The sequence below is a fragment of the Pseudonaja textilis genome, chromosome 1 (assembly GCF_049901715.1).
Source record: "Pseudonaja textilis isolate UNSWEBS1 chromosome 1, rPseTex1.2, whole genome shotgun sequence".
NCBI classification, from domain to species: domain Eukaryota; kingdom Metazoa; phylum Chordata; class Lepidosauria; order Squamata; family Elapidae; genus Pseudonaja; species Pseudonaja textilis.
This window is the reverse complement of record NC_141990.1, coordinates 311,817,654-311,829,889: the sequence shown is the minus strand read 5'-3', so window position 1 is coordinate 311,829,889 and position 12,236 is coordinate 311,817,654. Positions and strand designations below refer to the sequence as shown.

The 12,236-nt window shown below is 38.3% G+C and overlaps 1 protein-coding gene across 3 annotated transcripts in view; it reads right to left on the bottom strand.

The window, feature by feature from the left end:
• MDGA2 (MAM domain containing glycosylphosphatidylinositol anchor 2) overlaps positions 1 to 12,236 on the bottom strand; it is a 568,076-nt gene that overhangs the window by 213,289 nt on the left and 342,551 nt on the right. For all 3 annotated transcript variants that reach the window (XM_087922505.1, XM_087922503.1, XM_087922504.1), the window contains exon 7: positions 4,967 to 5,296. In XM_087922505.1, the coding sequence (XP_087778631.1) occupies positions 4,967 to 5,296 (330 nt within the window). The remainder of the gene's footprint in view (positions 1 to 4,966; positions 5,297 to 12,236) is intronic.

Here is a 12,236-nt window from a genome sequence, read left to right as displayed (position 1 = left end):
TTCCATTGTTTCTTGTCTTGTCTTCTGGTGCTTTGGAAAATAGGTTGACCCCACTCTTCTTTGTGGCAACCTCTCAAATATTGGAGCAGTACTACTGTGTCACCCCTTAGTTCTTCTCTTCATTAGCCTAGACAAACCCAATGGAAGTAGGAGATGACCAGGCTGAGCCCAAGAACAGGATCAAAAATGTAATCAGTTTGGAGTTGCTATAATCATACAAGAGAACTAAGTCCAGCCTCCCATAATTTTGTAGACTCTTATCTAGGCCAATTTGCCTTGACCATTAGTAGATCAGATACTTTCTATAGGTGGCATTAAATAAACTCCTCATACTTTTGAACTCTATCCCACTTCCTGGTTTCTTGTGCCTAACAAGAAGAGCCTTTACTATTGTGGCCCTCACACTCCTGTCATATGTGAGATCTGTCTTGCATGATCCTGAATTTCTGAAAGTCTAAAGGTAGGTTCTGCCACTTGATGTGAGACCCCAACAGGGACTTATTACATTGGGTTTGACTGATAGAGTAGAGAAGATTTAATAATTAATTGGTTTTTATTTTTAACTTTTTATTCTAATAGTAATATTCTTCTAATAATATTAGAAATTGCTACTGCTTTTTTGCACTTGTTAACTTATTCATTATATTGTAAGCCACCCAGAGTCACTGCTTTAGTAAGTTAGGCAATTTAAAACCAAACACATTAATAACAAAGAAATATGGAAATAATCCAAATTCATAAAAATAGGGTATTTTCTGCTAGTCCATTGATCTATATGTTTTCTCAGTCTACTCAATCCACTACACTGAGGAATCAAAATGTTTACTGAGATCTTTACTCATTAAAACAAATATATAGAACTAAAATAACAGCAAGGAAAGAATGCAGACATTATTCTCTTTTTTCTCCTTGAAATGTGGCTACGTTAATGCTCTTCATCAAAGAACTTGCCTTGATTTTATGATGATCATATTAGTTTTTAGATCTTGCTGTGGTACAACATTGAAAAACGAAGAATGGTTTTAACTATAGTGCTACTCCTGCAGCTCCATAATAGAAATAAACACAAAAGATATATAAACAAAAGCAGCAAGAGCCATATTCAGTTCATCTAAAACCCAGCAACCTATCCAACTCCTACTCTTTGACTAAAATTAAAACATCAACTATCCATTGTGTGGCAGAATACCACTGCTTGTTAGCATTGTTGAAAACAACTTGCTGGACAAAATTGACCACACAAAGAAGGACATTACAGTATAGTACAATGTTGCCCATTGATTATTGACAATAAGAGATCTCCCTTCCTTTTAATCAATTGTTAATATTTCTTGACACTGTAAATTTTGTATACTGGTTTTATGCTTTTAATACTTTATTGTACACCACCCAAATTTCCTCTAGGATACAGATAGGTGGCTTGGAGCACTGCTAGAACACCGTTGGCATTGACATAATTACCATCAGTCAGTTGCAAAATGCAACTCACCCAGTTAGACCTGGGTAGTGTGTTTTATTACACAAGATGGCATTTGTTATCCAAAATGTGGAGCCTGCATCTATGCGGGGGGCAAGATGGAAATGCTAGGAATATGATGATGATGAGTTGCAAAAGGCAACTTTACTCAAAACAGTTTACATCCTGCAACAATATCTTTAACACCATTAAACATCCACCTATGCCTATCCCTTGGGAAGGACTTGATAGTTGGATAAAAATGCCAAATCCAATCTGAACATCTGGCTGACTGTGTGATTAATTGAAGTAATTAACAAGAAAACCAAATGGAGTCATGAGTAAAATTGCCCAAAGCATCCATTGGGAGAGGTCAACAATGCCAAAACAATGGGCCCTTTTAAAGAAATATGTGTCATTTGTATTAAAAAGGGGTGGGGCTTCAGTTGTCTGGTTGTGCAGCCATCTTGAGCTCATTGCCATAATATGTAAAGCCTAAAAATGACATATAATTATGTTTTGCAAAACCCCTGAATTTCATCTCCTTCTGTTTGTTTTCAGGGATAAAATGAAGAAAAACAACATCAAAACTTCTCAATTAAAAAGGGCATTTTCCCAGTCAATAAATGGCAATATTAAAAGTGATGTTTTTTAAATGATTGCCTGCAGCTTGAAAATGCCCTGACTTGAGACATTAATTGTATAGACTAGAAAATTACTTTTATTATTATGACAACAGACACAACGTTAAGAAAAATAACATTAATAAGCACTTTTGAATTAAAAAGAAAGAAGATTATTGCTTTCATACACTGTCAAAGTTACCCAGAATACCCATTGCAGTCCACCAGAAGGGCCAGAGAGCCAGTATTTAATAAGAAAGTGACATTTAATTGGCAAATTTATTTTGTAGATTAAAAAAGTTAGTTGAAAGGAAAGCAACCCACCCTGATCCATCCTATCCAAATTAAAGACCGAATGTGAAAGAATATGAAAATATATTTGATAGACTATGGAAACATACTTTAAAATTGTAAGTAATACCTTTGAAAAACACGATGAAGGCCAATTGTATTTTGCTTGTTGAGAGAAATGATATATGATAACATCGAATTCAGTGTTTCTCAACCTTGCCAAGTTTAAGGTAGCGGAGAATTTTGGGAGTTGAAGTCCACATACCTAAAAACTTACCAAGATTGAAAAACACTGATCAAGTGCAGCATCTTGTTTAACCAGGTTGATGTATTGGCTTTACCAATCAGATGCAAAAGCTCTGAAGAATTCAGACAAACAAAAAGCCTACTATTATATATTTGGGGTGGCTGAATTTCCTCACGGTTTCAAGCTGTGAATGTTCCAAGTCCTGCTCCTCAAGAGTCTTAAATGAGATGCTGAGGAGGTACTTTAGAACCCCTTTTGCACAAAACAGGATGCAGGAAGGCAGTTTCCACACCATGGACCCACAAAAATAGGTGATGGATTATGCACGAGGTGAAATGGTAAATCTGGTATTACCAATACAAGTTTCCAAGTTCACTGAACCAAAAGATAGATGGATGATAGATTTCAAAAATGAAAGATGCAAGGTAAGCTGGGATTCCACAAAGCTAAATGCTTGCCTCTGGCAACATATTTATTTAGAAGAATGCCTCCGAGTCACATAGACCAGAATAAAAACTGGGAAAAAAAAGTTGGAATTTTTAGAGGATGCACCTCTGCCAAGCAAAAGAACAAAGGTAAGGTGAAGAGATATATCCTGCAGAGTTAAGAGATGTGTCAGGATGTATTTGTAGATTATTTCCTGGTAAATGGATGTTTTGGGATTGACTATGACCTTCTACAGCAGCCTTTGAGTCCCATCTTTGAGATATTTTTGAGAGTTCCACAACATGCCTACAATAAGGGCTCAACACCAATACTTAAATGGGACACCCAGGAGAAAGGATGTCTCCTTGGAAATGCCATCTACCTACTGCTGAAAGATAGCTTTCCTTCCATTTCTTTCAGTTTACAGGGTACAATGTCTTGTCAAATCTCTAACTTTCAGGATCTATGTATGCCCTCACCTAACAGTTAGTATGTTGCATGTTTAAAAGTTTCTAACTTCCAGGGTCTATGTATGTCCTCACCTAACAGTTAGTGTGTTGCATATTTTAACTTTTTTTTCCCTCAAGTTTTGCACATGGCTTGAAATTATATGCTTCAGTTATTAAATATTGTTCATCATTTTAAAGTATGAAATTAGGTTTTATTTATTGGAACTAATTAGACTGCAGGATTACTTTTAACAGAATTAATACATTTGCATGTCCAATTCATTTCATGATATATAATTTTTGTACTAATTATTTTGAATTTATTTAACAAAAATATAAAGTATATAAATCCATAGCTAAATAATCGTTAACATGGACTTTGATAAGTTAGTAATGATTTTACATACATAGCGAGATATCCACAGTTGTTTTATGACCAAGGTGATACTACAACTGATTTGAAAGTATTAGCATCCTGAAAGCATTGGTTTTCCTCTTTCTCTCTTTTGACTTTTCTTTACACATGGTGAAGCACCAAGTCCAGTGAGTAGCATAATCTATCACTGGCTGAAGAAGCTATGAAAAGCTTTCAGATACAGCCATCTGATGGATTCTTCTGATACATCCAATTGCTTGGCCAAATGAATCTTTTTCAAGAAAAGGTAATGCATTGGTTGCTTTTTGTTGCAGGAGAACATGGATAGGATGGCCCCCTCTGCTTTAGACAAGACAAACACAAGCAACTATTATTCATCCACCATATGCCAGACATTTAATAATCTCTCCTTGACACACACATACAGAAATACACATGTTCTGCCTTTTGGCATATATTTGCTAGAACTGAAATGAAATACACCACCAAGGAACAATTCCCCCCACTCCTATGAGCCAAGCTATTTTCAGATCTTCAAATGTTTCTCATATGCATTCCAACATCAATGTGGAAATATTTTGACGGGTCATAGTACAGTGACAGCATATGTGCTTTGAATGCAAAATCTCCACCAGTTAGTTGCCTGTATTTTTAAGGAGACTGGGTGTGTGGGTGGGAATGCATTGTAAAAACAGCTGCGTGGTTAAGCAGAGAGTGTAGCAAGGTCTCTATGTTTTTGGGAATAATTTGCAGGGGGAAGATTGCCAATGACTAATGACACATAAACAGGAGAAGGACAACCTATTCTCTTTTTCTAAACTTTATTTTTTTTTAAAAAAAACTTTATATTTCTTATATCCTTTATTTTTGATACACTCTTATTTCTCTTTCTTTCATTCCCACTGAAGAAGGGGGTTTGCATTTTCCATAAAACTAGTTTGCAAAGGAAAAGGTATTGAAATTAGGCTGATGGCTGCAGTTTGCTCATACCATTGGGTTCCGATGGGAAAAATGACCTGGCTTTCTTTCAGAAAGCTTGCTGTCTTCCTAAAATAATTGGCACTGAATTCTAATGGGAAGTTACAGAAACACCCTCACCTGTGCTGCTGGAAATGTTGACATCGATGCTGATATCTGAGATACCACCACCTTTCAGAGCTGCAACACATGTGTATGTCCCAAAATCCGTAAATTTCAAATCAATGATGTCCAAATTGGTGGTTCCAGGAGAGACATCAGGATCTGTTTGAGTAATCACCATCCTTTCAGAGCTGCGCAGTGGTCGACCATTTTTAAACCAACTGAACATGAGCTCTTCAGAGGGAATCGCTTCCACTTGACAAGAAATCTTGACCTCTCTTCCAATCTGAATGTTGTCGTCTTTATGATATGGGTCAGGTGTGATCCAGAACCGTCCTTTCTTCAAGGCTAAAATGGGATAAGCAGAATATGAATGAGTTTGATGCAACACTGACCTATTTGCACACAGAGGGAAGGTCATGACCAGTTTGATGAGATAACTGAGTTTGAATATAACAATCACTTCTGCAAAGGAATCATGCTTTGAAATCTATGCTGCTGCTTCTTGCAAAACACATTAGACTTTACACCCAAGTACTGATAGTTTACAAGAGTAAATCTAAAATATGGATATTATAGAACCATTTCAAAAGAAAGGCATAGCAACAATCCAAATAAAGCTGTAACAAATCTGGTGTGCTCCCCATAGAGAGCACCCTCTCCATACAAGCAACATGAGCAGTCAGTCAATTCCAAAATCCATCTGAAAAGTAATAATTTACATTTTCTATCAGAAAATAGTAAAGTAGGCACAGTTGAATTCAAGTGCTGTGGACAGGGATAAAACTAAGATTTTCTTTTGGATTCCCATCTGATACATTTCCCACAGAGGGAAACATGACACATTCCTTCTAAGTTAAACAACAGAAGAATAATTTTATTTACTCTAACTCAATTTACTTTCTCAATTTAGGCACTGTCCAAATCTGAACTGTCTGTGGATAGGTACAATAGAAAAACCAAGCAGAACAGCAAATACAATACAATAATTTTTGACCTATGTGTGAGTTGAGAGGCTATATGAATTTGTTTAATAATTGTAAGAAAAGAATGAAGAAAAACCGAGGCCCCTGGCTAATTACTGTACACACAAACACACACACACACACACACACAAACTGCCAAACTGCTTGCAGCTGGCATCCAGCAGAAATAGCCTGCAGTGCTGCATTCTAACCACTGAGTCACCATGGCTCTTAGAAAGTAGTCTTAGTCTCTTTTATGAATAGGTTTCATGCTCTACTCTCCTTAGTGCAGCTGACACCTATACAGGTCACATAGCACGTTGAATTACACTCAAAAGCATTCTGGTAACCAGTGCAGCTCGTGAAGCAGAGGTATCATGAGGGCATACTGTCTATGTCATTGAATTCTGGGTCAACTGAAGCTTCTGAGTGGTTTTCAAGGACAGCCTGGTTAAAGTAGATCATAGTAGTTACGTTCTGAGCATGTCACTGTCTGAAGGATGCTCTCTCTCTCTCTCTCTCTTGCCTCTTTCTCTCTCTGTCTTTCCCTCCCTCCCTTCCTCCCCCCCACTGTCTACCTCTCTCTCTCCCTCCCTCCCCCCCCCTGTCTATCTCTCTCTCTCCCTCTCTGTCTCTCTCTCTCTGGAAGTCAAACCACTGGGCAATGGCTCCTTTAATTTTCTTCCTACCTTAGCAGATATTGTTGCCAGTGGCACTGATACAACCAAGTCTAAAAACCTAGTCTATTTTTTTGTCTTACAGAAAATCTTTGAAATTGGGTATTGCTTAAAATAAAAAGGATCAAATATTGTGTGTGTTGTGTGTGTGTGTGTGTCCACTTTTATATGTGCGTATGGAATAAATCTACCAGTAATAACTCTAAGCAGACACACTGGACTTTATAGATGTTATTTACACGTAATATTTGTGTCAGCAGCAGTCTTTACATAATTTCTGGCCATACATGTCCCTCATATCTTGCCTCACGTTGGGAAAAACCCATGAGGAGGAAGACCCTGGCCAGACAGTTTTTTAAGTAAAGGTTCAAGAAAAATACAGGTTCCAAATGACAAACATTGACATGCAAAATTTAGCACTGTTGTCTTGCACTCCACAGCCTGTCAGGCTCTAAGACATTGTATTGGTTTGAATGCTTTCCTCCTGTTATTTCCTAGGAGAAGAAGACCTAGATAAAAATAGGATGTGGCTAAATGTTTGTCTGCTTTGTGCAGTAAGCTGATATGTTTCCAGCCAATATTGTCACTACAAACAGTAAGGCTAGGGATCAGCTCTTCATTTTGGGCAAGAACATCATTCTGAAGATAATCATGGATATTTTACACATTTCCTGACAGCTCAGCAGTGCACAGTGGGACAAATTCTTTCAGAAGCATCACAGTTCTCACCCAGAGGTACAATCTTCCATCTCTTAATAAGAAGACAGAAACGTCACGTTTTTACTCAGTGTGTTGGTAACATGGGTAACATCTCTAATCTGTCTAGAGTTTGAGCAATAGCAAGCAAATATTTAGATAATGATTGATTTAAAAATCAGCAATCTAAATACGGTCTCCAATTACTGCCCCCAAAGAAAATCGGAGGAGACCTATCAAATGTTAATCATGTACCAAAAATCAAGTAAACAAGTTCCCCAACTTTTAACAAAACATTTTTTTAGCAGAGATACCCCCATTTTCAGAGTTAGAAGGATATACTGATTTAAGATCAGGGGTGAAGATTTTATTACCTTTCAGATATTTATGAACTGAAGCTTGCCAGGCACATGAAAACAAATAACCTACAATTTCAAGGGCTATATTGATTCATATTTCACCCTTACTGTTTTTGAGCTCCAGTGTGCATTTTCAAAAGGAAATTTTAAGTGTTTTTTTTTTTTTTTTTTGTCTAATGGGGAGATAGATCTGCGTAGGCAAAACAAGCAGCCTGCCAAAAATTCAAATTCTATCTATGGCATTTCAGGCAACGTGGTTACGAAGGGGAAAAAGAAAAAAAAATAGAGGTTATCTGCAGGATTTGAAGCTTTCAAATGACAAGAGTAGCAGTCTGCTATTGCAATGGATCTGCATGCAATGTCATCATCTTCTTTTAATGACTCCATAACCCCTTGTGGGGTGGAGTCTGAGCAGCTGAATGGAGGTGAGTGTTTACTGGCCAGATGCCCTTCCTGTCACCAATGTGGAGTTACAGTCAGCAGATACATTCTCATCATGCGCAGAGAGAGAAATATCCGCCTTTACATAAGATCAAACTCACAGCCTTCTGATTGTGAGGCAAGAACTCCACTTCTAAGCACTGCACCACTTATCTGCATGCGATGTCATGACCCACACATAAGAGCGCAGAGCTCTTGCACTATAGCAATGCTGCTTTTGCCATTTGCCTTGTCTATAGGGAAAACCCCTCTTTCTACTTGACATCTGGCTGTTGGAGTAAACATCTCCCTTGATGTCCAGCAGGCTGCCAATCCCACCTGGCTTTTCTCCCTGTCGTTCTCTAAAATAGAAACAAGCATGTTTCAAAGCAAAATGCCAGCCTCAAGCATGATTTTTATTTCCAAGAATGCTCTCTTCCACTAGGCCCTTCACAGAATAAAATCATTCTTTGAAAATAATATTGGAGGTTGGTTACTTAATTATTTATTTTGAAAGACAATGTTGTGTTGAGAGGGGATAGATAGCATCTTTGGAAGGCTTGATTGTCTACACTCCAAATATGCTCAACCTCCTTAAAAGCTTGTCAGTCCAGGCATTAAAAAAATCCATACTAATGGATGGAAACAATATGAGATGATTAATGTGTCATTAAGTAATTGTGAATTCCTAGTAACCACATAGATCGATTTTCTCTGCTGCTAACTTGGTCTTTCAGGTCTTCCAATCATTACCACTGTAACTGATAATTCCATCTTATTTATTTATTTGTTTGTTTGTTTGTTTAATATTGCCACCTATTCGCCCATGGTGACTTGAGGCAGCTTACACAATGTAAAACCATATTTAAAACAAAAATAAAAATAAAAAAACAATAAAAACTAACAAAAAGAATCAAATAAATTAATAAAGTACAATAGAACAAAATCTGGGGAAAAAAATAAAAAAATTACCGCCCAACTCCCACCCCCTGCCCCGACAACTGCAGATCACACTAGCCTTTTGATGGACTCCATCCTGCCCTGGGTTCCCCAGGCCTGCTGGCAAAACCAGGTCTTCGGTGCCTTCCTAAAGAGTGCTAGAGTGGGGGCCATTCTAATCTCGGAGAAGGCTCTTCTTCTGGGTCCCACCAGGTGTATCTCCCTCAGGGATGGGACCCGCAACTTTCCCTGCCTCCCTGCTCTAACGGGCTGGGTAGATGCCCTTTGAAGAACATCTGGAAGTTCCAGTTGGTGCAAAAGGCAGCGGCCCACATGGTTTTGTGCAGACCCTGGTATGCACATGTGTCACCTCTCCTGCAGGAGCTGCATTACATTGCTGCTGAACATCTTCTTCTTCTCTTACTTTCGACCTTTCCCAGTAGTAGAACCTTCTCAAGAGAGTTAGGTCTTTGCACAATGTGTGGCATAATTTGAACCTGCTCCTTTATGCCTTGGATGAGAACCTTGTTCGATGATCCCATATCAATCTTATTCCTATCCACTCCTATCCTACTTACAGTTTGTAGAGATGCTCGGTCATCCAGGTCATGGTTATCCCAAAGGTGCTTTTTCTTGCTTTTTCAAGAAGCTTCAGAAGAGCCGCAGTGACATAGTGATTAGAATGCAGTACTGCAGGCTACTTCTGCTGATCACCGGCTGCCAGCAATTTGACAGTTTGGGTCTCACCGGCTCAAGATTGACACAGCCTTCCATCCTTCTGAGGTCAGTAAAATGAGGACCCAGATTGTCGTGGGACAATATGCTGGCTCTGAAAACCACTTAGAGAGGGCTGTAAAGCACTGTGAGGTGGTATATAAGTCTAAGTGCAATTGCTACAGAGCTGAAGAAGCTTCTTGGATGAGAAGCAAAACATCTTCATAGAAAAAACAAGAAAGTCCAGTTGCCTCTTGAAAAAGCACCTTTAGGATGTCCTATCCTGCTTTTTCAAAGTACAATTCTGAGATAAGACTATTACAAATTTCTCCATTTATAACTCATTCCTTTTTCTTTCAGGTGCACCACTAAGGCATTAATGAACCTACTTCCTTCACTGTCTTTTTGTTGACCTGTTGCATTACTTGGTCAAATATGACTTGCTATGTTGCAGTTAATTGTTACATTTTTGACCTTTTGTTTCTGCCTTCTAATTTGGATCTGATCTTGATAAATTGTGATCTATTCTGTGGTAATTCTTATCTGGTAACTGGTCTCCAGATCTGATCTGGTGGCTTCCTTTGTTTTTTCAACCTGCTCAGCATGTCCACATCTGTCCATGAGCTCAAATTTGGTTTATCTGTTTCTCTGAACAGGAGTTCCTGCTCTTTGGATTTTGTTAGGGTCCCTCAAAAACAAAACATGGTGTAGTTACATCAAAAGCTTTATTGCAAGCTAGAATTAAATGACATGCATATTTCCCCCTGATATGTGAAGATCTTACACCACAGCAGTTTAAAACCTGTGCTTCTTGTCCTGCCTCAAATATGGCTTTTCACCATGGCCTTAATGCCACGTGATCATTGATTGTTGACCTGATTGTTGGCCTGACCTGCCTTTTGAGAATCACTGATTGCAAACTTCTCTCTCACAGGTGGTGGAGGAGAGACATCAGACCAAGAATAGGGAGGGGAACACCTGGTTCTTCTACATTGGCATGGGTGCTGCTATACTGGGATCTTTATTAGAGCTGAAGGCTTGTAATTCATTATACTCATTATACTACTATACCAATAAAACCCTACAGTATGTAGCAAGAAAAGCCAACCAGGTAATATTCACTGAGAATGGAATTTTCTTGAAGGATATCTTGTTCATCATATAGCCAATTATAATCTGAAAAGGTTCCATTCATATGAATTTAAAACTTACTTACAGGAAGGAACCAACAAATGTCCCTCCGTGCACATAAAGAGTCCCTTTCTGATGAATTGTGGGCAACATCTGGGGTGTGTTCAATGTATAATGCTGTTGTGGACAAGCGGGGCTAGTGGGCACAAGTACAATCTTATACATTCAGTGAACGAATAGAGATGGCCATTTTCACACTGAGGCTTATTGAGGCTCTCAATAAAAATTTAAGAGAAATTTCCATGTTCAGGGACAGTAGAACTGGGAATACCAGATGTCAGGAATGATAGACAGAAATAGCTATTAGTTTTATGTCTGGCTTCTAAGCATTTGGCCTGTTGATGCTGCAAGCAGTATGCTAGACTTACAAAAGCTTAGTCACAGATACATTGGGGTCATTTCTACATGCTTATCTATTGATATACTCTTTTGGGGGCCTGAGGCTTTCAACTGGATGTATGCAGATTTAAGGGCTTGAGTACCAGCAAGCTTCGGCTAAATATAAGCTTGAAGTAAATATATAGCCACACAAGATACACACACATTCATTTCAAATGTGCATTCACCACTTTTCCTGCCCTACATGCTTAAAATACTTCCTAAGATCTTTCCTTTGGTGTATATACCATTTGCCTAGCTTCTGATTGTGCTTAGCAACTTACTGGAAAAATCCCCCATCATTAAACTAAAAGAATTCTCTGATTAAATGTAACATTTGAACGTCCACATTGCATAAAGGAAGCAAGCAAATACAAAGGCTGATCCATGTTTTATTTTAAAAAGTAAATAATAGCAGCCCACAGTAAATGACAGCTCACGGGTAGTATAGCAATTCTCATTGTTATTCCCATTTCCATTAGTTCAAAGGATCCTAGTAAAAGCAGGACCTATTAGCACCATGGAAACAAAGCCATTCTCATGTGGCATTAGCTTAGCATTTCCTAGTATAAAGCACAACCCAGCACAGCGACTAAATAGCTGGAAAAGTTGAATATTCCTCTACAACTAAGGAAGAATGACAACACATTATTAATGCTTTTCTTTAGTCAAGCATCAGGGACTTCAGGGTCGCTATCACAAAGTAGAGAGAACTCTGGAGACCTCTGGTTTCTATTTAATAATCTATTTCCAAAATGTACAGGCACCACAGGTATTGCAAAGGCATAGCAGCATGCGTCAGCTCAGACCTTCAGAAATTACAGTCATTTCTGAGCAGAACACCAATTCTAAACACAATCCCAAACAGCGCTCTTAAAAGACAAACATTTTAGATGAGTTCAACTTGAGTGGAGTAACATATAGGAACAATTTTGAAACATGAAGGTTT